The 26,670-nt window shown below is 33.5% G+C and overlaps 2 protein-coding genes across 4 annotated transcripts in view; one reads left to right on the forward strand and one right to left on the reverse strand.

Annotated features, from left to right (window-relative positions):
* Positions 1-16,050, reverse strand: part of LOC112049196 (DENN domain-containing protein 5B) — a 32,367-nt gene extending 16,317 nt beyond the window's left edge. For 2 of the 3 annotated variants that reach the window (XM_052882254.1, XM_024086993.2), the window contains exons 1-15: positions 15,687-16,050; positions 15,500-15,609; positions 15,000-15,170; positions 14,159-14,394; positions 13,384-13,528; positions 12,625-12,769; positions 11,643-11,777; positions 10,699-10,889; positions 10,173-10,284; positions 9,585-9,731; positions 8,520-8,701; positions 7,459-7,670; positions 6,227-6,433; positions 1,186-1,342; positions 67-334 (exon numbers count right to left, since the gene is read on the reverse strand). In XM_052882254.1, coding sequence (XP_052738214.1) covers positions 67-334; positions 1,186-1,342; positions 6,227-6,433; positions 7,459-7,670; positions 8,520-8,701; positions 9,585-9,731; positions 10,173-10,284; positions 10,699-10,889; positions 11,643-11,777; positions 12,625-12,769; positions 13,384-13,528; positions 14,159-14,394; positions 15,000-15,170; positions 15,500-15,609; positions 15,687-15,792 — 2,524 coding nt within the window. In that variant the 5' untranslated portion in view covers positions 15,793-16,050. The remainder of the gene's footprint in view (positions 1-66; positions 335-1,185; positions 1,343-6,226; positions 6,434-7,458; positions 7,671-8,519; positions 8,702-9,584; positions 9,732-10,172; positions 10,285-10,698; positions 10,890-11,642; positions 11,778-12,624; positions 12,770-13,383; positions 13,529-14,158; positions 14,395-14,999; positions 15,171-15,499; positions 15,610-15,686) is intronic. The other variant, XM_024086995.2, reaches the window with a different exon arrangement.
* Positions 16,051-16,508: 458 nt separating this feature from the next.
* On the forward strand, positions 16,509-26,344 carry LOC112049206 (beta-1,4-mannosyltransferase egh). The gene is made up of 3 exons (XM_024087003.2): positions 16,509-16,740; positions 17,233-18,037; positions 18,238-26,344. Exons 2-3 carry the CDS (start codon positions 17,234-17,236, stop codon positions 18,808-18,810), a joined length of 1,377 nt encoding a protein of 458 aa, XP_023942771.1. The 5' UTR covers positions 16,509-16,740; position 17,233; the 3' UTR covers positions 18,811-26,344.
* Positions 26,345-26,670: the final 326 nt, after the last annotated feature.

Below are 26,670 nucleotides of genomic sequence, written 5' to 3' on the forward strand. Positions count from 1 at the left end.
ACACACCATCCCACATTGAACAAACTATAAAAGGTGTCGAAAATTTGAGTTAGTAAAACAACATACCAGGAGTAAGGTAATTAGGGTCGATAGGCTTAGTAGAGTTGCTACACTGTTCCAACTCTTGGTAATTCGTTAGATGCATCCATAGAGCAGATTTTCCCATCTTGTGTTGAAGGCCATGTGACCACAGACGTTCTAGAAGATCGCAAAGGGACGCGATCATTGTGCTTTCTTCTACTCCAGTTATAGACACCTCACATCCTAGACCCAAGTCGGTCTCTTCTGTACCCATTTTCTCGAGCAGCATTCTCTTGGTTTTGCTTTTGCATTCCTGTAGTATGTAAAGTAAATTATGAAGATTGCAAAAATGAGCATGAGAACCGAAACAACTTCAGAAACTTTTCTTTCTTTTTCTTATTGGTATGTTTTCATACTTTTTTAGTTGTTGTTGTTGTGAGTTTTTTAGTGGACTCATTTTAAAATAAGAAATTAAGTTATTAAAAAGTATATAAAATGTTTGTTGACATTCATGACGTCATGGTACTCGATTGGACAAATGATGGTTTTTTTGAATGCTTAAAATATGACAGATGTTTTTTCATTCATTATTAACAAATAATTTTACTACTCGATATTCATACTTTTACGAAATCGTTAAAAATACAATGCATTTCTATTTCTTAGCGTAAACGAAGTAATTTTAGTGCGTAAAATAAAAGCCGAGTTATGAAACGTATTTCGCGCTGCATGCAGTGGCGTAACTATATCATTTCAGGCCCATGGCGAATTCTTTGTATTTTAGTAGAGTTCGGAGATTTTTCTGGGTCACCTAATATTTTCTTAATTGTTAGATACATTTCGAGCTCAAGACCTTGCGGGCCAAGAGCACCTTCGAACCGTGGGCTCGTAGTATTTTGCAGTTACGTCACTGGCTGTATGTTACACTAAAATAAGTAAGAAAGACAGCTTTATGAGCTTATCTCCTTGCAGATCGGGTCTCTTTGAACCGTGGTATTTTGCAGTTACACCACTGGCCGTATGTTATACTAAAATAAGTAAGAAAGCCGGCTTTATGAGCTTATGGCATCGCGGGCCGGGGCCCCTTCGGAACGTGGGCCCGTAGTATTTTGCAGTTACACCACTGGCCGTATAAACTAAAATAAGTAACAAAGTAAGCTTTACCTTTAGCAGTTTCTCGACAAAGGCCCTGTTGTTCTGAGCTATAGCTGCTGGAGTGACCTCGGTCGACAGTCGCCTACCGATATCGCCAAGCAATAACTCCGGCGGACAGTCTTTCACTTGCCACTTGGCGTTCTTTATACGCTTCAAGCTATTAGTTCTGTAACATAAAAGTATTTGTCATACGAGTGTAGTTAATTTATTTCTATGAGACAATACAAAAAGCTCAAGCGTGTAGCTATTTACTTTTACATTACACAACTAACAACTATTATATATAATTTTCGATGACTAAGAAACTTTATATAAATTTATGTACTAAAAAAATAGTAATTCATTACTTTTGTTTTGTATCATACTTTATTTTTATTTTGGTAAAATTTGGTGTGGATATATTCAAAAGACACAATTAATTGAATGAAACATCTTTATTTAAATAATATTTCTGGATATCCACATACTATACATTATAATATAACAGTTGTCTTATTCATTTTCTATAACTATATTTCTATGATATATTATTTAAAGTGTATATGAAAAAATCTATAAATTACGGAATCTCTATTATGGGAGAATAACATAAACGTATTCATGCGATGTTAACAAAAGCTACATAAACTATATATTAATTCACTAATTTTATATACATAATAGCTATTTATATAAATTTTACCACAATATATTATAATTATCTTATACGTTATAACAATATTGATGCATTGTAAATGTAAACACATACAATAAACATGCCAAACAGCACATGACATAGTTTCCCAAAAATATATAAAAATAACCATTCACAAGAATCACAATTTAAGGATGGAAATATACTGTCGAAAGGATGCCAAACTACAATACAATTACTAATTCAATTTCAATTGTCTATAATAGTAATTATGAAACAATTGAATAAGTGGTTCGACAATGAATTATGACTTGTTAAAGTGGTAAAAACCTGAAGTTTTTCATGACTTTCTTCATGTACATGTTTTTCGGCTTATACCCTATTATTTCGTTTAAGCTAATATACAATACATATAAAATATTTAGCAATTAAAATACAAAAAAAAAGTTTAACTAAACAATTTATTTAATCAGGTAATGGTATTAAAAAAGAACAGCTTGACTGGTTTGACCATTCAAGTAATAAATAAGACATTAGTATAAATAATAATCATAAAATTAATAACTTTATGCTTTTAGCAAAATTAAATAACATTTTTTATACACAATATAGCGTCATTATTATGCGTCAAATAAATAGAGATTCAATATAAATGTCGCTATTATAATCTAGGCACCAAAAGTCAATGGTTTATTATTATTAATATTAGTGGAGTAGTCTAAAAATAAATCTACTTAAGGTCCCCGAGTTAACAAATTTCGCCAGTAATTTTCTCCTGGTCCAAATTTGGTACAGTCCTTGACAGTGTAGTTATATGCAGCCAAAAAATAGTCAATTTGAGGGGTTACTCAGCTTCAACCCATTAACGGAACTGCCGCTGACTGTTTTAGGCCGTATACAAAACAACATTGTCATGGGCTATACATGTTCTCATGGGAGGGAATGACTGAGGAATTTGTTCCTAACTAGGGGACTATTATGATTAATTAATAAAATTATGCAAAATAACATTATCAAATCTACGACCGGTTCACACGCACGTGTTAAATAAAATACACACGCACGTGATAAAAGCGCTTGGAGGCCATTGGATCAGCTTCCACCTTCACACAGGAAATAAAACTATAAGAAATTGTAATTGTTATCAATTGTAAATTATAATACTGTATGACTTTTTCAAAAGAGCAACTGTTGAGTTTCTTGCCGGTATCTTCTCAGCAGAACCTGCCTTCCGAACCGGTGGTAGAATCTTTACAAATAGTCAACTGACGTGTCAAAAGTGCTTGTAAACTGAGCCTACTTGAAATAAATGATTTTTGATTTTGATTTTTGATTTGAAATTCGTAGCATCGTGTCTATGAACAGTACTTATACACGACAGTAGTCCCTGCGTCAGTTATGTTCGACGAATTCTATTAAGATGTAGTTACAGGAGGATGTTAAATAATATTGTACTAAAAGGCAAGGAACGTAAGAAAATAACTATCAAAAATATTGTACACAAAAAAGAAATATAAAAATAGCTGCTTCATTTTTTACTCCACGCTCGAATGGAATACTTTGCGCATATTTCACAACAAAATAACATTTTTTAGACAATACAGTTCGCATCAAGTAACTTTTACACTCTGAATTCAGGTATCCGAAAATCCGCGCAGCTTCATTTATGACGATATTTTTTCCAATCAACCAACTTCAAAGCGGCAAACCTATTTGATGCAAACTATACATGGCATTTAATTAAACTAATGATGTCAGATAACATTTTATAGACAACTTGCATTTTAGTATAGACATGCTAAATGAGTAAAAGTCAAAGTTAACTATTTGACTAAAAAATTATACTGAAAGCGTAAGTTTCCAAGTATTCACAATTTCTATAACATTCTACAGACACATATAATAGTGCTATTACTATAAATATTACAGCTGGTATAGATTTTTTCAATATTTGTGTATAGGTATACTATTTTTCAATATACACGTTTCTTTTAAGACATATAGAAAGGTATGAGTGTTATTCCAAATTATCTATAAAAATTGCTAGTATTATGCCAATGGACTAGCTGCTGTTTCATTTAATACAAATAAAAATTTACGCTCGCAGTATACGTTGGGTTGCATGAACAAAATTTAAGTTTCACTTAAATAAAAAAAAGTAAGTTTCATTTCGATTAAAAAAACTCGAAAATAAATGAAGAACAAATATTACACAGAATGTAACGATTAAATTACTTTTAAGTTCTATGTACATTTTTAGACGCTTCGCTGAGTGCAAGCGATTCAAGCCTTGATGTGAGAATGAAACATAAGGCTTTTGTTTTAAAGAAAACGTCTATAGACTGGATATGATAATTATGATGAAATTTTAAAATTTAGTTCATGCAACGCAGCGTTAATTTGTATAAGCTTACGTCGTATAAGCTCCTTTACATACACAAATACAAATAAATAAACACTAAACACACAGGTCAAGCACATTCGCATGCTGAATCACAATAAGCAAGCTTTGATGTCTTCTTACGGTACATAACATTTAGGCAGTGGCGTAACTACAAGAATGGAAAAATGCGTTTATTTCGACGATTATATGTTTACTTCATTACATTGATTGGTTTTAAACAAATTTATTTGTACGCTCTCTTACTTTGCAATGAACAGGTGTCAGTTACGCCACTGAGTTAAGGGTGAAACAATACATTCGATTCACCGAGTTAACAATATTTATAAATGCTCATTAAATTCGAGTATTATATCGAGACCAAAAAGTAATACTAATAGTAATTTATATAAAAAAAAATTAACTTTATCAATAACATTAGTTTTGTCATTGGTAACAAACTAGTCGCAAAAGTTGATGTTAAATTTCCTAGACTAATAATATCTACTATAAACCACTGCATGTCAAGTCAACAATCTACGGTACTGACATCTATGTGTAATTGGGTAGAGATTCTAAATTCGATGCCTTTTTTTAATGTTTATTACATAACTAGATTATTAGTTAAATTATTTGTTATCTCGGTGTATTTCAATACATGCAAGTGACAAATATTTGTGTGACTTAAGAGTACAAGTTAAAATTTCTTTCTATGAATGTTGGAAAAACGATTGTCTTATTACCATAGCTGGGCACCGTTAATCAAATAGTTAACTTCGTTAATCGTTAAACCGCTACAAAAAAAGTTAGCTTCGTTAAACGTTAAAGCGTTACATTCCGGAAGAATTAACGCAAGTTAACGTTAATCGTTAATCCGTTAATATTGCATTGGTAGTGGACTGGTTGCATTGCATTTTTATATCATTGTGTGAGATCCCCATTGGAAAAATAAGGGTGAGCACTGGGGAAAAGTGTCATAAATTGTTTTTAGTTGATGTTATCTATAATTTTAACATAGAAATCAACAAATTACTAATTTGTTGATTTCTTTGAAAAAAAAATCATAATTTCTTACTTGTCTAAACCTGTTAATCGCGTCACGCGGTAAATAGTAGGCATTGGATTAACGATTAACGGGCTTCTGCATATTAACGGAAGTTAACGGGTCCGTTAACATTTTTAAAGTTAACTTAAAAGTTAATCCGTTAAGCAAAATGTTAACTTCGTTAATTAACGATTAACGGATTAACGAGTTAATGCCCAGCTATGCTTATTACCTCTACGTAAAATATGAATAATTGAATATTAATATAATCAAACAACACAGATATACATACAAAATGGTAATGATACAAGTTCACCCGATCGTAAGGGCTTTAAAAAGTTTGTGCACTAACTTTAGTATAATAACTTTAGTTGAATCTATTGATCTGAATAATATATTTGTAAAGAAGTACTAATTGTACCTACCCAAATTATCTAGAGTTTTGCAACAGTAATATATTTTAATTAAACTATAAATATTATTTATGATCCAATAATATAATCCTATTTCAACAATAAATAATAGTAATTTATAAATCCTTCAACAAAAAATATTTAATTATATTTTATTTAAAGTGTTGCGTTGCTTTAAGCAATCCATATCCATAATTTAATACAATATAAATATTTTCATTATATCCATCGATATATATAGTTGTGCAAATTATTTAAATAATTATTTCATAGTCAAATACTGAAGGATGTCTTAAATTAATTAAATATCTCAATGAAGTATTCGAGTTTCATAATAAAGCTTCTATAGGAAGTATTAGTGTACATTTATTTTATTTCTTATTTACTATTAGTGAAGGTTATAGGGTATCCTTTTTAGAAAAGCTTCGCTCGACGACGATATTACGCGATACGCGTTTAGCTAAGATGCAACTCGCTTGCTTAGAAATTGCCTAACTTTTGTTTTAAAGATGCCCAAGTTGTAAGTAGTTACGTCACTACAATGTTATTGCGAGTGCAAGCGGGCAGGGGAATCGCACCTGCGGTCTGAGGGTGGGGGAGGCGCGAGCGCGGTGGCGTCGAGACGCGCGGGGAAGGCGCGGTAGTACGCCGCTCTGTGGGGCAGTCTCTCCCCTGGCGCGCCCACCTCCACCTCGCAGGCGGCCCATATACCCCCTGGACCCGGCGCTCCCCCCGCCCACACGCTGTATACGCGCGTCGCCAGCCCCCCTTCACCCAACCGGCCTCTGCAACAACACCCCCTAGTTCCTCACAAGTCAAACTCACACCCGATATCGCTAAAAGAGCTATCTAATCTATCTAAGAATATACTACATTAGGCCTTTCTGATTTATTATGTATAGTTTGTCTACTTTTGGATGTCTGTTTTGGCTTTAGTCCACAAATCTGCATCGTACTGATCTCATCGAACGGATTTTATCAATCGTAAAATAAAAATCAGTTTGACGTGGATATATACGATATACGATGTGGATATGTGGACGCTTACGTTAAAACTGAGAGTTTTTTAATAAAACATACCTCCTCAAATACTTCCTCAAAAAAATTGACTACACACATATAACAGTTTCATTGTTTTAAATGCCATAAAAGTCACACAGTCACACATGTTTTAAGGGTTAGTGGATTCGGCCTTTTAGATGTCTGGACACATTCGTATATAGAGATTTTATTCTCAATTCTTTCTCTGGTTTTTCTAATAAAGTTTGTTTAAGTTAAATCAATAAAACGACGAAAGTCAATAGGAGTTAATGTTAATATAGCCATTATTCATTCAACATACTTGTACACATGTCCATTAATGCATTATTAGTATATCACATTTGTAACATGCTCATTGACGTGCCAGACCTGATAACGTTCTTGTAAAATTGTTATTGTAACATCTTGATATGATTTTTGTTGTGAAATCCAAGGTCGTTGTCAGTTTTTGATGAACCTTGATTGCTGATATACTAGGCTATTATGTGTTACATTGAACCCGGTAAATTTACTATCAATATCCCAAAATTTGTAATTCTAATTTTGAGAACAAAATTGTACAACTTTGAGCAATTAACTCACTACTAAAAAATATCGGCTCAAAATTATTGTTCTTACGTTTTCTTTTAAAACAAGGTAAAAAAAGTTTGATTTCTTTGTTCACTTTGTGTCAGTGTGAAAGACCTGCTCAAAATTAGTCACACCGAGTAACTCCCATAAAAACCCCACAAAGTGCATAACTACATGCATAATTTAAAAAAAAACTCACCTAACAGCTCTGATCCTGTGTTCAAAAACCTGGAGGTTAGCGTCATATTCGCCCCAGTTGGCCATTATCTTGTTGTCTATGAGCGTCGCGAACATCTGCGTCTCGAGGAACCGCGAAAGGAACGGCCGGTGCCTCTGCGGCTGGTCCGATAGAAAGGACGCTTTGTCGAAGTTCACCATTGACTCGCGCGAGGATAACCAAGAATCACGGTCCTTGAAAACGGAATATTATTATGATATTAACGTTTAGATTTAATTTAATCATTATAAATGTATATTTTTGATGTAAAATTTATTAGGAAATAAATATCATAGACGGTAGATCTGCCAAAGATGTCCTGTAAATAAAACTTATTTGGAGCAGAGATCGGAATAGTGAATAAGAATTTTCAGAGATTTTTATATCTATACTAGCTGACGCCGCGCAGTTTCACCCGCGTGGTTCCTGTATGTATACGGGTATAAAATATAGTCTATAGCCTTCCTCGATAAATGGGCTATCTAACACTGAAAGAATTTCTCAAATCGGACAAGTAGTTCCTGAGATTAGCACGTTCAATCAAACAAACAAACTCTTTAGCTTTATAATATTAGTATATATTTTCAAGGATTTAGATCAAATTCATTGCATAACCGCCCTGCGTTACAGCTAAAATATTTCTAACATTTTATCTGTAACGCAGTAGCCAATAATTTGTTGTGTTCACAGTTTGCCAGGGTTTAGGATTTGAAGAAAGTGTCTAGATGTAAAACTGTAACTAAGAATAACAGCTTAACAATTCAGCAGAGTAGCCTAACGAACGTAAAGGTGTACGTAATTTTTAGACTGATTCCACACTTTTGACAATAATATTTTTAGGGGGGAAATTTTTAAACTCGTTAAAGTTACAAGTTTAAAAATTCAATATTTAGGCTAGAAGGGCACTTTAAAAACTTTAGCCGCTTTCTAACACCATTGCTACTTAGGACTGCCTTATCTACCCTAGTAATCCATTCAATTAAAAATTAAATAAATAAATAAAAAAAAAATATACTTTTCTAAAAATGAAATTTATATCTTACCTGGTCCGGCATAATGACAAAATTTTCATACATGAGGAACATATGAACGAATCTGTTGAGGAATGTTTCTCGTATGGCAATGTTGAAGCGAATGTCCTCGTTGTATTGCTCCTCGTCGTTGAGCACTTTCTTTTTTGCTGTTGGCATCACTGTGTCGGCATCTACATCGTCTATGTTCACTCCTGGAATATCACACAATGTTTCACTTTAAGTTGTTACAATGGAAACAGATATAGAGAGTGAAACTATACTATTGCCGAATTCGATATGGACTCATTGTAAACAAACGACAAATAAAAAATAGATGATGATGATGATGATGATGATGACCTGTGCGCTTCACAACGTCGTGGCGGCGAGGGGCGCGGGGCGGGGAGCCGGGCGGGGACGCGTTCAGCTCAAAGCGGGATGTATGTTTTCAGTATCAATATCCTATTTCCTTTAAGGAGGCCTAACTCTAAATTAGATAAAGCCTTGATAACTCAGACTAATTAGATAAAGACCTGCCTCGCAAGATATTATTTTTCTGTCAAAGTACATGATCAACGATCTTATGCGATTATAAACACTGTCTCTACAGAATCGATGTTTCATAGTGTACAATCGTGTCCGTCGGTTAAAAACCTCCGTAAAAATACATTTTTGTGTAGTTATATGGTGTAAAAAACGAACAAAAACTAGGTAGTTTAGTATAAGATATGTATGAAATCTAAGCTCGTTTTCCTTCGAAAATGGCAGAAAATTTTGTTCGTGAATTTGGGTGCGATACTAGTCCTTATGTATTTAGTCTGAGCTTGATAATGATGATGATGATGAGGACCTGTGCGCTTCACTATGTCCACGATGCGCTGCAGCGCGTCGAGGCGGTGAGGGGCAAGGCGCGGGGAGCCGGGCGGGGACGCGTTCTGATCAAAGTGGGATGTATGTTTACGGTATCAATATCCTATCTCCTTTATGGAGATCTAACTCTACATTAGGAAATTAAAAAGTCTTGATAATGATGACGATGATGATGATGATGATGATGATGATGATGATGATGATGATGATGATGATGATGATGACCTGTGCGCTTCACAATGTCCACGATGCGCTGCAACGCGTCGAGGCGGCGAGGGGCGCGGCGCGGGGAGCCGGGCGGGGACGCGTTGAGCGGGCGACTCTCGTCCCACTCTAACACGTCGTGGAACGAGTGCTTGCGACGGAGACCGCCTGTAACACACAAACAACATTCCAAAATAGCATCACAAATCGTTCGCATGCAATTTAGTTTTTCATAAATCCCTCGGAAACCACGGATTCGTTAAAATGAAGCCTATGTGTTAATATATCTGAATACCAAATTTCAGCTAATTCGGTTCAGTAGTTGAGGCGTGATAGAGTAACAATTATCAGTTTTCGCAAATCTCGGGAAACCGTGTATTTTGGCGGGATAAAAAGCCTATGTGTTAATTCAGAGTAAAATCTATTTCAATTCCAAATTTCAACCAAATCGCTTCAGTAGTAGCGGCGTTAAAGGGTAACAAACATACAATCTTTGCGTTTATAATATTAGTAGGAATAGGATTAGTAGGATGGACTACATAGGATCAGGTATGATCACATGTTTAAACGAAATTGAAAGACAAGTAGACCTAGAGCAACAAAAATTACCTGAGGGCAATGTACAACTGCTACTCATTCCGTCGCCCACGTTGTTATGTTTATATGAGGACCCGTTCAATGCGGCCCCCAGTTTTGTTGGCTCTGTTTCTGGTCTTTGGATCTACAACAAATATACTATATTATAATTTATGCACAAGAAACAAAACATAAAAGGGAAACTTGTTCTACCAATAGCGCGCAAAGGTGATACTATCGCTAAAGGGACCATCACCAATAAATAAATAAATAAATATTATTAAAAGCATTGATGCGACGTATTTGAACTGTATTTTATATGTTGCTCAATAACCTATACCATCTTCATATAAATTAATATTAAAAACGGTTCAGCCAGACAAACAAACATTTTAAAAAAGTCTGTTCAATATTTAGACAGAGAAAACACGGTTATTTTTAAATCACAGACAGTCACTTCAATTTTATTATTACGTATTGACAATACACAACAAACATTATTTGCAATATTCTGCAAATATAATTTTTAAAATAGATATAAATATAATAAATATATTACCTGATGCTTATCTAATACATGATTCAGTTCCTCAATAAACGGTGTCCTATGCGGTAGTATTGGCAATTCCTCAGGAAGTTGTATATCTGGTTTGTCTATATCTACCAAGCACAGTGCAGCTTCTGAACCTAAAGCAATATTCCTTGGACCATTGCTCCCGATTGTGATCGCCGCGCTGTCTGCGTGAAGACCTATACAAATAATAGCCAAGTTTAAATATCTGCTTTTTATAGTAAGAGTTGGTGGGACAAGCAAAAATAATTCTTTGAGACAGGAAAAGATTTTCATGAGCAATGGGGTAGTTGACTTAGGGATGGGCATGTAGATAAAATATATCAATATATATCGTATCGATTTTTTTCAAATGTATCGATACATAATTTCTAAAAATATCGATATTTCGATATATCGATATACTTTGCCTAAAAGAAGACTACCTATTTATTAAGCACTGTCAAAAGTACGTACGTAGTAAGTACTACCTATATATCAAGCACTGGCTTCTAAGACCTTCAGTCTTCACTGCACAGACCACAAACGGGGTTAAAGACTATAGATAATTTTCATTAGTACATATTAATTCCATGATTTTTATTAATTTGTTCGTTTTTGATACTCAAAAATAAATATCGAAACGAAAAAAATCGCTGATATATATCGATATTTTGATATATCGATTTTTTTTTGCCCAAGCCTAAGTTGACTCATATCAAATTTAATAAAAACCATATTAATTTCGTGTAGTACATGTCATAAGGGTCCGAAATATATCGATATCAATTAATAAAAGTTAAGGATTTCTTAGAAAACTTAATTTGAATATCACGAACTTTTTCAAATTTTTCAAACGTCAAAAACGCTGTCGTCCATTTTGTGACGTCACTAACACACTTGATGTACTAAACTGAATACTTAAGTATTGAACTTAACAATTAGTACATTACCCATAACAAACGGGACAGGTGCATCCAAGAAGTGGTAGAGAGGCGCCGGCAAAATAGGCACGTACACATGTGCCCACGAGAACGGAAGCAAGAGAGATACTATGCATTCAGCAACTAACATTAGTTTATTAAAATCTGAAAGGTCAGAAAGATTATTTCATTATGTATCAGATTCGTAGCTCCTTAGTACATACAACTTTTCTCATGTAAGGACAAATACACTTGATGGGATGGGTCTGCTAAATATCAGCTCTCCGCATTAGACTCAGTTGATCGTCGCGCTAGACGTATCATTGATGATGAATCTCTAACTGGAAAGAATCTACAAAGTCTTCAACACCGACGTAACGTTGCCAGTCTTTCGGTTTTTTATCGAATATATTTTGGAGAGTGCTCAAAATAAAAAAATACAAATAAGCCTCTTTTGGTTTCAAAAATGTCAATCATAGGGCTAATTAACCCTTAACTATAGTCGTGGGTCTACTGGACCTATGTTGAATTTATGAATGTGTGTAAAAATCACGACGTGTGTCTCATTGCCTCCCGCTCCTTCCAAAAATACGCCAAAGTATGTTGAGAAAAACGGACATGTTTTACTCTCTACTAAAAAGTTGAGTATTGTTGTCTGTGTGGGTCCATGGAATCCACCACTATAGTTGCGTAACCTTTTTCGACAACGACAATGAACAGACAATAAGTTTGTGATAACGACGATATTATATATACACATACTATCTTAAGGATGTACACGTGTGCCCTAAGCCTAAAAGGCTAATAATAGGCAGTCTACACCTATTGCATGACCTGTGCAAAAGTGTGCTATATAAGTGTGATTTTTTTTCACCACTACATTTACAGGTTAATATAAAATAATGGATATGCAAAATCAAGTTAAACCTTTCCAGGAAGCAGTACCACCCATTGTTAACATTTAGCCGAAGTATCAATATTAGATTTCAGAAAAAAAATTGAGTCAACTTACCACTAGATCGCAAAAGAACCTGATGCTCTAGTAGCACACAAGTAAACAATTGCACTACACACTCCACGCCTAAAATAGAAAACATCACGCGTAGAGGATAATCTAACAGAGGTAACTCCTCAGGAGGATTTGGCATTCTTATCACCTGCAAATAATATTAAATTTATAACCATCATCAAATTTAAGGTTCAAATAATGATTTAATTTTTTGAGCTTAGATAAGCTCAAAAAATTAAATCATTATTTGTGGCTCTATATGACAGAAATCATTTAGAGAAAATAATACTGTATTGGTTTATTCACTAATTAAAATAAACATCATATCAACTTCACAAAGGGTTGTCAATAGGCAGGCACTGGATAACATTTGTTACATAAAATCTCAATTTAGTGTATGTCAACTAACATATGTCAAAGTTAGTAAATTACCCAGAAAAAAAATATTGAATTTTTCATATCTGTATTGTTATGGTTGCATTTCAAGGTAAAATTCAAAATCTAACTTGGTCTTGCTTTAATATTAATATGATGGATCATTTTATGTTCCAAAGAAAGGTGGTGGTCTAACACTGACCATTAATTTCTGGTCGTAATTCTGACCTGTTATCATTGCAGACCCACTATGCTGTATCATGGTAGGCACACAAAATCTATCTCTCATAAAACAGACCAAAGATTTGACGCTGACATTACAAATAGGCTGATGATTATAACAATGACTTAATAGTAATAGAATGTTAGTTATTTCAATCAACTTACAACAGGAATAGGATCAAGATGTGGCTCAGATGGCGGTACATAGAGACGTAAAGCTTGGCCGGGCAATGGCACTGGAACTTCATACAAAAGATTGTACACATAGGACTCTGGACTGAGACCTGGACCGGGTTGTCTGGGCAAAGACCTAAAATAAACGAACTTTATACTAATACATAAATTACTACATCATAGACGCAAGCTGAAATATAATAATAAAATATTTTTACATAATATCTACTATTCAGTTCTATACAAATATTGATTTAAAAGAGTATAAGTCAATAAATGTACATCAAATTAAATTACCAAGAAATGTCATATGGTTATACAAGATAAATCAAAACACAAATAAACCGTTGTGTTGTTGTTTTACGCACAACGGCCAAACACTTGGCTAAGTGCGGAAACAGCCCAGAAGAAAGAAAAGAAGAAGAACCATTGTGTTTTTGAGCTCTGATTGTGTTAAATGTTCTGTTCACACTTATTTTCAAAATTATCGAACTTATGCTGTTTTATATAATATCAATCTCACTAAAAAGTCAGCAGTGAAAAACTAATTGATAAGTTTACTATGTGTATTATCAGGCTGTTGTAAGAAAAACTAGCAAATAGGAAGGTCAATTGTGGATTTTTAAAAAGAAAGATGATATTTTTAGAGAGATATTTCTAAACTATGTTCAATGGCTGTAATTCAAATGTAAAGATATGCTTTCCTTTTTAAAAGATAAAAATTATTGTTAACATTAAAAAAATTACAGTAAATTAAAGCACATACCTAAATAAATTTTCTAAGAATAATTGTGCTACCCTAACATAAGGGTATTGGCATATAAGTGCTATACTTTTGGCTACATAGAGTTTATCTTTGGTTATATCATAATATGTAAGAGCCGCCCCTGCGTGTGGAGCCAGTTTAAAAGATCTGGGCAATGAACGAGAGCTCTCCTTTCCAGATCCCTTCCGGTGGCCAGGAGGGGTTTGTCCACTGGAGAGTTCTGTGATATACATAGCCTGTAATAGAAATATATAAATACACAAACAAAGACATTTTTTTTTTCATTCTTTACAAGTTAGCCCCTGACTTTAATTTCACCTGATGGTAAGTGGTGATGCAATGTAGGATGGACGCAGGTTAACTTGATAGGTGTAGGAAGAAAAATCCACACTTTCTAAACAAGATTGTAATACATTGTTGTACTTAAATACAGATATACTTACTTATGAATTTTAATTCACCTTAAGTAATATAAAATAACTAATTGAATTACTGCGACTTTGTATACCTAAATTAATTATAACTGCAAATGCAAGTCTGTCTGTCTGTTAACCTTTTACAGCTAAACCACTAAACCAATTAAGATAAAATTTGGCATACATATAAATTACATCTCAGAGCAGAACTTGTGCTACTTTTTTCCCAGAAAAATCCATAGTTCTGACTGAATTTGTAAGAAACAGAATTTCACATGTAAGGAAGTGTATGCTTCCTCTAGTTTCTCCTGATTCCCATGTATAAAAGCTGAAAGCTGTGGCTAAAAGCATCTTGTCATCAAGAAATAAATTTAGAAATTCACACATAAAGTTGGCTATTTTGCTTAACAATCAATAGTATATACCTGTAGTGTGTGCATAGCACTACAAATGTTCCTATTTCTAACTTCTTCATAGAATATAAGGCTGTATCCATAATATCGAGATGCATTTTCTCTAGTCACTACAAAACTGTGGAATTTTGGTTCTAGTATATGTTTTTGGGTTCTAAATTGAAGACCGGCAGGGAGACAGAGCTGTAAACAGATAAAATGGAAAACATTTTCATTAAAGACAATAAAATCACCAAAAAACAACCAACATCAAAACCTATGGTTTTGTCAGCTAGTTTATTAGCTTAAGACCAATTTGGAGACTAGACTAAAAATTAAAAATGTGTAAACAAATACAAATTTGTAACATAAAATTATATTACAAAACTGATATTACAGTATACATTAATATACTTAAGTTTATTTACAGTACATATACAATTCTAACAATACATAGTTTGATTTATATATATATGATTATCGTTCAAAATAAAATAAATTAAAGCTAATGAAAAATAATTGACACAACTTACCAATAAAACTGCATGTTCATCAAAGGGGTTGCTGTGCACATTGTCAGGGTAATGAGCTAAAACCTTCCCTTTATACGAACGGTCAAGTGGAGATACATGTAAGTTATCACCTAAAATAAAATAAACACCACATGAGAGTCCATCTCCACTTCAAATTCACTTACGACAAAGAACGTTTTATATTCACCACTAAGCCTATCTGCTTCTAGTCCTGAATCAAAGTCCAGGCCACATATTAGAAAATAATCCGCGAATCGACATCCCACAGATAAATCCGAGACAGACATATTCATATCGACCCGTTATTTATTATTTGAGACACTTTCTCTTCCAGCTATAGATTTCCAGGGTTTGTCTCAGCATTGTTTACTCGTTCGTAGCTTGCAAAGCAAAATTGAATGCAGTATGTACTTCATACCGTCTTGTATATCAATATTTGCTCAAGGCAAATATAATTTAAGTTTTATAATATGAAATAAACATGTTTTTCCTAATTTATCACAAACTAATTCCTAAATCACGACACAGCAGTACACTCTACAAAATGAAAATGTCACTATTGTCATTGTCATTTGATGTCATGTCATTGAAAAATTATTAAAACCATAGATTTGACATTTCACAATGTTATCGTTAGTAATCTATGGTGCTAATCTACTAAGAGGAATCGAAAATCTAAGAAACAGAAAGGTTAGTATTACCGCTCAGATGTAGTTTTTGGTTTAAATTGAGATATACCTATGCAAACAATATACGCATGAAAGTCTTCTTACAGTTGGGTGGTAATAAAAAAGCAAAAGTTGGAAAGGTGTGGTTCACGGAATGAAAGTGATGTGAATAACTTTTGACGTTAAAGGAAAAAAAAATCTAAAAACTTTGAGAAACTGTTTATTTGTGTCCTCTATATTGTCCTCATGTCTATGAAATAAATCTACTCTTTGGATTGGTTAAATTCAACCTCATGACAAATCTAATGTCTGACGTCTGTCTCTGTACTCTGTGGTCTGTCTGTGTGGTGGGGTGTGTGCTTATTTTACAAAGTTCAATAATTTGAAGTGTTAAAAAAATATTTTAGAAAATCTTTGCATGTTTGCATTGTTATACGTTTGAAATAATTATAATAAACAAATATTTTATGTGATAAATTATTGACATTTAAAAATTTCGAAGAATTGTCAGTGTTTTCAGTGAAACTATTACAGTGGTCTTTGATATTTTTTGGATTTTTCAAAAGCGAAAAGGTATATAATATTTTGCTGTAAAACAACAAAGTCGATTTAGTGACCATTTTGCCATTGAAGCTATTTTTCAAGTGGCTACTTGAAAATAACGAAGCATATATTTTCTGCTGTCTATTTATTTATGACGCCTGGCCTGATACTTTGCTTGCTTAAAATTTACGACTTCTCGTGAGTTATATAAAATATATAAAATTACCACAGAGGTTTAATTGTAGAACTTCAATATATTTCAGGCATATAGTTCTTGAGGAACTAACTCTAAATTAGACTCATCATCAGTGTGGAATTTGTTTGTTTTATTATCTTTACATACACTATCATCTAAATTTTCACACTCTAGATTTGAACTAAAGATTATAAATTATCTTTATACCAAAAATTATCAAAATTGGTTTAGCAGTTTTATGTGTAATAGTAGATAATACATATTGTTACTGATATGTATGTGATGAGTAATGTTATTGTCCTTCAACACATCTATGTTTGTTTCAGAATGATTAGAGGAAGAGTACAACACTTATTACATTGTACATTTTTTATATCATTTATATTTTTATTTCTGGTGTTTGCGGGGGCCATAATTCTAGATGACAAGGAAAAGCCATATATTGACCCATGGGAAACATATGGCATCTACGGAACTCTAATATTGTACATATTAAGGCTTCTAACATTACTCACTATACCTCAAGTCCTCTGCAATTTTGGTGGGCTAACATTATTCAATGCATTCCCAGGAAAAGTTAAATTAAAGGGATCCCCACTTTTATCACCGTTTATCTGTATTAGAGTTGTGACTAGAGGTGATTTCCCTAAGTTAGTGAAAGATAATGTGACCAAAAATATGAATACATGTTTAGATGTTGGAATGGAGAACTTTATGATAGAGGTTGTGACAGACAAAGCTATAAACCTGCCGAAGCACAGGAGAGTGAGAGAGGTTGTTGTACCAGCTGAGTACAAAACCAAAACAGGTGCTCTTTTCAAATCGAGAGCACTGCAGTACTGTTTAGAAGATAAGGTCAATATATTGGCGGACACAGATTGGATTGTACATTTAGATGAAGAAACTTTATTAACAGAGAACTCTGTTCGTGGCATATTAAACTTTGTACTTGATGGCCAACACCAATTTGGGCAAGGTCTTATTACTTATGCCAATGATCACATAGTTAATTGGCTAACAACATTGGCTGATAGCTTCCGTGTTGCTGATGATATGGGGAAACTCAGATTTCAGTTCTACATATTTCACAAGCCACTGTTCAGTTGGAAAGGGTCTTATGTGGTAACTCAAGTAAGTTTTTTTTAATTTGGTATAACTTTGTAGTTACTTATTTTTTTAATTAAATGCTTTTGTAAACCTAATGTCTTGATGTAACAAAAGAGTCATGTTATGTGCATTTATGGAAGGTGTTGAAAGAACGTTCTTTGAAATCTGATAAAATAGCTGATAACTTATTGTAGTGTATATAACAATATTCCTTCTATTTCTAGGTGTGTGCAGAAAAGAAAGTTTCATTTGATAATGGACTTGATGGTTCAGTAGCAGAGGACTGTTATTTTGCCATGAAAGCATATGTTGAAGGCTATACCTTTAACTTTATTGAGGGAGAGATGTGGGAAAAATCCCCATTTACTCTATGGGACTTTATGCAACAAAGAAAACGGTGGATTCAAGGTATTCTTTTAGTTGTACATTCGAAAGAGATACCCCTTGTTTATAAGGTTTTCCTAGCAATATCTTGTTATTCTTGGGTCACACTGCCTTTATCTACCAGCAATATTTTGCTTGCAGCATTTTGTCCTATACCTTGCCCACATCTTCTAGATTTAGTATGTGGGTTTATAGGTGCTGTAAATATTTACATGTACATATTTGGTGTTATTAAGTCATTTCCAATACACAGATTTGGACCACTAAAGTTTTTCATGTTTGTCGGTGGTGCTTTAGCGACCATCCCATTCAATATTGTTATTGAAAATATTGCAGTTATATGGGGTGTATTAGGCAAAAAGCACAAATTTTACATAGTAAATAAAGAAGTAAAAATTCCAACAACAGTATGATTTTTAATAAGAAAGCGAATACACAAAGCATTTGCATTGCACAAATTACTTAATATTATTATTCATTGTTTGACATTTGAATGTTGAGTGTATTACAAATGAGAATGTGATATATTATATCATCAAGTGAACAATTTTAAACATGAACAAGTGATCAGTCACCTATTCTTTGTTACCAAAGACTTAAATTTTGTATTAAGAAGTAATATTTTTTTTTAGTTATGTCTGAAACCCATCCTTAGAAATTGTTGTTTATTTTTTATACTTAAAGAATATTGTGTGAAAACTTTGTATGTGTATTTTCTGTTCAATGTTTGGGTTTATAAAGAAGACATATTTTTGATAAGTTTGTTATTGTTATGTTTCTATCTTATATTTTATATGTGGGTGAGTATTTTTGTAAGTGTCAGTAATGTTACATAGTTTTATAACACCCAAAACGCAATTGAACTAGCTAATTAAATAAATATGAAAGTATTATAAGATAGCACAAAATCTACTATAATAATATTATAATTGTATCATAATTTGTAATAACAATAGTATAAAAAGTTTGTCAGTTTAGTGACCAGAATAATTTTCCTCAAAGTAATAGAATTTGAACATCAAGTCAGTTTTTAGAATCTTTACATTTTTATTACGTATTTTTTTTAATTTCTGAAGTACTTAACTACCTAATATAAACACAATTTACAATCTTGTGAGATTTTTAATAGCACAAAAATAAAAATTACGCATTTCTTTCGTAATAACTAAGCATCATGATTTGTTAGTTTTTAAACAACCCTACAATTGTTTTTTTGTAATTTGTGAATCAAGTGATGTCACTCATATTAATATTGAATAGGTTCATTAATTGGTACTTATCATAGTTACTCCACCTATGGTATGCAAGGTTAACGTAATAATTAACGGGCGTTTTCAAGGCTGGTATTATTGTATAATGGTGAAATATTTTTTTTTTTTGAAAAAGTAACAAAACGACATAATATATACATACAGGATGTCCCGTAAATAGTACGATATAATCTACAGAATGATAGCCGACATCAAGGCCTATTAAAATAACGTAATATATGTTAGACGAAATTATACGGTTTTCAAGTTATATTGTATTTTGTACAAAATACAAAATGAAGTTTAGTCATCCTTTTTTTTTCTAAAGAGAAGAGAGAGAGAGAGAAATTTTCACTCAAAAATGTCATTAATGATCATAACGAAAAAACGAAATGTCGAATTTGTACCAGGAAAATATTTTTTTAACATTATTCTCAAACATAAATTCACATTTTATCATTTGACTATTATTGTCAAATTGTCATCACATATTAAAATAAAATTAGGTAAATAGTACGCTTTCCTTTCGTTATACTTAGTTCCAGTGTTATAGCTTGTCGCGTGTATTGTCCGTAGCCATTTTCAACTATCTATTTATCTATAAATTTGTCATATATCTGAACCGATAGTAACGATATCTTTATTAATAAAAATATATATTGGGCATGACGTTATTGCGTAGTCAAATCAAAGATATAATTAACTAGCAGAGGCCGCGCGGTTTCACGTGCGTATTTCCCGTTCCCGCAGGAATACGGGGATAAAATATAGCCTATAGCACTCGGGGATAGTGCAGCTACCCAACAGTGAAATATTTTTTCAAATCGGTTCAGTAGTTTCAGATCCTATTCAATGCAAACAAATATTTCCACTTTTTAATATTATTAGTTTAAATTATTTTAATCTAGCACACAACACAATCAAACACACTGGGTGTAGTATCTGTATGTAGTTTACATTGTAAGTTTGTGAATTTATTATATGTCTATGGCTATTATATTCAACACATAGTAGGTACGACTAAATTGCACTGAGAGTATTGGGTTGCGATTTTTGGATTTCGTAGGAAAATCAATTAACTTAAAAACCGTAAAATTTTGGCTAACATATTATATTGCTTTATTTTCGTAGGCCTAGGTTAGTTATCAGCCTATAGAGTATGTCGTGCTATTTACGGGACACCCTGTATATACATATATAAAACATACAGATATGTTGAAAATGGCAGTATGCATATCCACAAGATTACCATTTACCTATGTTATGCATCATTCGAGATATTTTAAGAAATTCCTTGCTCCCGCAAAGCACCACACTAACCGCATCGCAAGATACGTACGCCTGCGGTAGACCAATATTGTGTAATGAAGTATACTTAGTATCTGTAACTAATATTTCTATGTCTGCTTCTAATATTATAAGGTTTTTAAAAAAAATATTACCCATCTTCTAAACCAATGACCAATACCTACTAATATTTTGGAGTCACACTAATATTATAAAGGCGAAAATTTGCGTGTAAGTGTGTATAATATTGTTTGTTTCTACTTTGCGCTGCGGCTACTGCGATTTGGCTGAAATTTGGAATGGAAATAGATATTACTCTAAATTAACACATAGGTTACTTTTCATTCCATGGTTCCCGCGGGATTTGTAAAAAACACGCGGACGAAATCGCTGGCGTCCGCTAGTATAAAATATTCCGATAACTACCTCGTTGATCCAATGGATATGTGGGTTTGTATCACGAGGTCCGGGGTTCGAGACATGAGTTCGAGCTGGGAAATGTGGATATTTGTTTTTTCCAAGAAATTCTTAGTAAAAACCCCCAGCATAGAGTTGAGAGAACTTTAAAGGTACCGTTACAGATGCTCTAAAATAGCATGCTAAAAACGTGCTATTAAGTATGCTCCATTCGAGCATTTTCTTTGGATCATTCAGATTTGAGCCCCGTTGAGCTAAGCTATTGAGATTTCAATTCCTTGAAATTCATTGAAATTTATCGCGGCAAATAGTTCATATTTTATTCAGTCAATTACAGTAATAGTTAATGTGATATCACTAGCTAATGCGTAAGGCAATAAGCAGTATCTATCTGATATACATAAACATTAACAACCCAATGAAACATAGGTTTTACCTAGATTCGATATGCAATTACAGGAAATTCTCGTTTTATCTCCCGTATTATCATCTGAAATATTTTCGAGATAATATATTCCAACAATGATGTTATAGTTAAAAATAAATAGATAAAGAGTCCTATAAGCTATGTTGCTAAGATTTGCGCTTTTGTATTGCCGGTCAAAGCTTACGCTCAAAAAGTCGACAAATTAGGGAGACAGGGCAGGACGAGTAACTTGGCCATATTTCGTCTCCTTTCCTGGCTACTTCCCATGTCACTTGTCGAGTGTGTGGCAGGCCCGTTAGGTTTATTGAAAATGGTAATAAACTACTAAAAAAATGCATTTATACAATGCTTTAAGCAATGTTACCGCATGACGTCATTTTGATAGTAATCAATGACACTTACCTCTGAAAGTTCAATGCAGTGACTCATTTATGATACGCGTCGTTTGTCAATTTCTTCCATACAATTTTGGTATTCAAGCTACAGTTACACATGCTCATTTCAAGCACTAAAGCATTCTACTATTGAGCAGTTACTACTTATTAGCATGTGTATCGCAACATGGCTAATAATAAGCATGCTTATTTCGAGCTTGTTCAAAAATCAACAGTCGTGCGATTTATGAGCACGCTACTTACTGCGCGGTTGGATGAGGACGTGCTTTTAGCGCGTCTGAACAGGTTTGCTTATTGAGTATGCTATTCAAACAGCATTGCTATTCTGTATTCTCTCCACCTTCATCTCTCCCTGTCTAACACGATACTATAGACAGAGAGCGACAGATACAAATTAGCATTTGTAATTGGAATGCTTATTCAGGAGCATACTTAAAAATAGCATGCTTATTGGTACCAAATGTAAACTGATAAACATGCCCTTATGGAGCATACTTAATAGCACGTTTTTAGCATGTGTAACAGTACCTTCATTCTCCGCAAACTATGCGACTGACGCGTTTATTGTGAGTCGCACGCTTTGGATTGACCCCAGTCAAATGAGACATTAACCTTGGAATGAGAGATAATAAGTTGTAAATTCGTATGCACCTTTATTTTATTGCTACAAAAGTTGTCTAAAAATCTCATGTGCAAAATGTAGAAAACACACATGGTATAATACCTATTTATTTGTTCTTTTTGCATATTTATCTGTTTCTTGTACTTTTAACCTCATTGCACCTAATACTCGATATTAAAGTTTATTTAGCTACTTATATATAATATTTTTTATCTACTTTTTTATACAAACGATCTCACAAAGTACTGGCAAACTATAGTTAGAATAGATGTATAAAAAGTATTACAAATTGTAACAAATACAATGTTCAAAATAAACATAAGCACGTAACGGATGTAAGGTAGTTGGTAATATTGTCTAAAATTTAAAAGACCGTTTGATTTTCGACTCTATTTTCAATGGCAACATTGTCAAAAATAGATTGATAGTTAAATAAACCCGACTCGTCAAGTATGTGCTGGCCTTTACGCCGGCTACAGACGGTCGAAATATGGTCTTATTGGTGTTGTTACGATATTTTTTTCACTGACAGCATCCCAAGTCGCGTTGCTGACAACTTAAGGTTCGTTTATATCTGACAGACATTTAGCGTGCCAGACACGTGCCGTGGCAGACAAAATAATATTCTTCTATACAGTGTTTATTAACGTATTTATATCTAACGCGGTTGCGCAGACGTTGACAGACACGGGCCGCGCCCGGCCAGTATTCGCGGAAAGAATATTTTGTCTGTAGAGACCTTTTCATGAAACCTAAACTAATATTGACAGCGCCTTACACAAATGACAATAAGACCGCCATTACCAAACTTCAAGTGTCTCTAGCTACCTGCTGGACAGTGTGAATTGACGGTGTCTGTGGGTGTCTGCCACGCTGCTTGTCTGTGACGCACTGTGTCTGTAGATATAAACGGACCTTTATACTTGACCGTCTGTGGACGTCATTACGCACACTGCCGGAATAACACTAAAAGCCTCCGTCACGTTTTGTTAGATATAATTTTAGTGATCGGTATCAGTGTGAGAAGTATACATGTTACATGAGCTTGTAATTTGTATATTTTACATACAGCGTTGTAATTATTAGGTAATAATTTTTCCTCAACAACCTTACAACTTTATCCTGTTGGATTACAAATGTAATCAATTTACATTTTATGAACGCCATTGACGATCAATTATTCTCACGTTTCTGTAGCACCCACGACTAAAACTGATCGTGTATTGATCACTGCGTGCATGACGGCTCGATTTATGAAACGTCTTCGCTGCCGTTTGCGCTCTATAAATGTGAGAATAATTGACCGTCAATGGCTGACTTCAGTGATAAAACGTTCGGTAATGTTAATGTTTTAAACACAATTGACTAGTCATAAATGTAATAATAATATTTATAATTGTAATTTAAAGTACCGAGGTAGACCAGTGATGTTAAGTTTGTATATTTCTATGTCTCCCATGCCTAATGTAAGAGGTCAAATTCAGGGATCAAAGATGATGTCAATTGTTGCACTTTGCGTTATGTGCTTAAGTAATTGCTTCAATTTACTGCCATATGAAACGACTAATTAAAAAAAATCATACATTAAGGTTACTAATTGTCATTGTAGCTATTACGAGTAATGCCGTGTATTCACTGAGAAACATTTGTTTATGGACACTGTTTCAGACATAAACAAAATTTACGTTTTTTTTTTGTTACGAATACAAAATTTAAAAAATAAATGATGAAAAATTACTCTTACGTGATTTTGTTTTTTCAGCAGTTATTTTAAATAAGTAGTTGAAATTGTTGTTATCACAAATTTTTCAACTGTTTAAAATAACACCGTTTATAATAATGCGATTGGCATGTTTCTGTTGAAACACAAACATCGCAACACAATGTTTATAGATGTGGTTGCGCGTTCACTAGATTCAATACGAATACAATATTTCTATTAATTTTCAAATTAATAGAAATATTGCATTAGGAACCACGAATATTATGGGATTGATCCCAGAAGATGACAAATACTATGACGATACATTCTTGACTTGATTACGATAATATTTAATTGTAAATTAATAATACATTTTTTTAATTAATAGACGTAGTAATAGGAGACACAAATAAGGGATTGTTTCCAGATTATGTCAAATATTATGGTCTAAGGTCCGGCATAAGGAATATATAAACTCATCTGTGATTTATTTGGGTTAAGAAATAAATGATAGAAGATATTCACGTTGACACATTGCAAATATAGCCTAGTTAAATTGCGACCAAACACATTTTTCATACAAAATTTAGGAAATCATGAACTAGATCAAAGACGACTTAATACAGTAAAATTAAGCATTACATATGTTTTCATTTGATATAGTCGACTAAATATGATGCAGGTATTTGTCTAACATTAATTAACTGTTTATAACTAACTAGAAACCCCACAGTTGCAGTGTGAAGGCAAGCATCTTTACGTTTTCAATTCTGTTGAGTATATTGTTTTAACTATTGTTATATTTTTATAACTTAAGCAAATAGGAAAGTAGATTAAATAAAAATAAACCATTTAGTCATTTAATACTCACCGGGCGCAACTTCACAATGTGTCGATGTAAATATTTCCTAACATTTATTTCTTATCAAAATAAATAACAGATGAGGGTGTATATTCATTATATCGGATCTCATACTATTATGTCAGCATTGTGATCTGGGTGGCAAACGTAACACTGTTTCTGTTAACATCTACTTGGTTTTTCTAAAACATTGTATCTTAGTGAATCATCATTATCAGCCGATGGACGTCCACTGCAGGATATAGGCCTCTCGCATGGACTTCCAAACAAAACGGTCTCGAGCCGCCTGCATCCAGCGGCTTCCTGCAACCTGCTTGATGTCTTCAGTCCACCTAGTGGGGGGTCGACCAACACTGCGCTTTCCGGTGCGGGGTCGCCATTCCAGCACCTTGGGACCCCAACGTCAATCGGCTCTTCGAACTATGTGGCCTGCCCACTGCCACTTCAGCTTCGCGACTCGCTGAGCTATATCAGTGACTTATAAGGCCCATAGTTAGCGACCAAGTCTCGGATCCGTAAGTCATCACTGGCAATACGCACTGTTCGAAGACTTTCGTCTTCAGGCACTGAGGAATTTCGAATTTCTAAGTGAATACATGGCTTAAAATTGGCATTTTTGTTGTTTATGTGTAACTGAAAGGAACATTTTATAATGCCATCTAAATCTACAGACGATTAGATACAAAGTAATAAACGTGATAATAATGTGTGTAAAGCATATTGTCGGTTAAATTGGTACCTGAATGTGATACGTATCTAATTTGAGACTTACGTAGGTACCTGTAGTTATGTAAAATTAGTTAAGTATTTATTGCGGTCCTCATAGTAAACAATGCTTTTATATTATTATGTATAAATATACCTAAATAGTATGTAATGTGCGTGGTTGTAACTGATTATAATTATTATTCGGCACCTCATTATGATAGGTAGAAAATAATTTCTTGTATCGAATAAAAGTGATTGCTAATTGAGTATTATGATAGATTGTGTTTTATTTTTACTCCAGAAGATGCCCTCGATTTCGTGATAATAAACAAGTGAAATTCCACGTTGATAACGTCACAAGTCTAAATAGTGTATTTAACAATACCTAACTACCTTGTCTGTCTGTTACCTTTTCACGGCTAAACAGTTACACCGATTATGATAAATTTTGGTACGTAGAGATAAAAAGAACCTATAAGTACAGCCTTTCTTGATGAATATTCTTAAAGGTCGCCATTGACGGTCAATTATTCTCACGTTTCTGAAAAACAAACGGCAGTACCCACGCGGCATACTATACAAATCATATACGCAGTGACCAAC

The sequence above is a fragment of the Bicyclus anynana genome, chromosome 6, assembly GCF_947172395.1.
Source record: "Bicyclus anynana chromosome 6, ilBicAnyn1.1, whole genome shotgun sequence".
NCBI lineage: Eukaryota > Metazoa > Arthropoda > Insecta > Lepidoptera > Nymphalidae > Bicyclus > Bicyclus anynana.

Coding starts and splice junctions, on each gene's coding strand:
- LOC112049206 (XM_024087003.2), top strand. CDS start 17,234: ATGATTAGAGGAAGAGTACAACACTTATTACATTGTACATTTTTTATA. Junction 18,038..18,237: donor GGTCTTATGTGGTAACTCAA/GTAAGTTTTTTT, acceptor TTCTATTTCTAG/GTGTGTGCAGAAAAGAAAGT.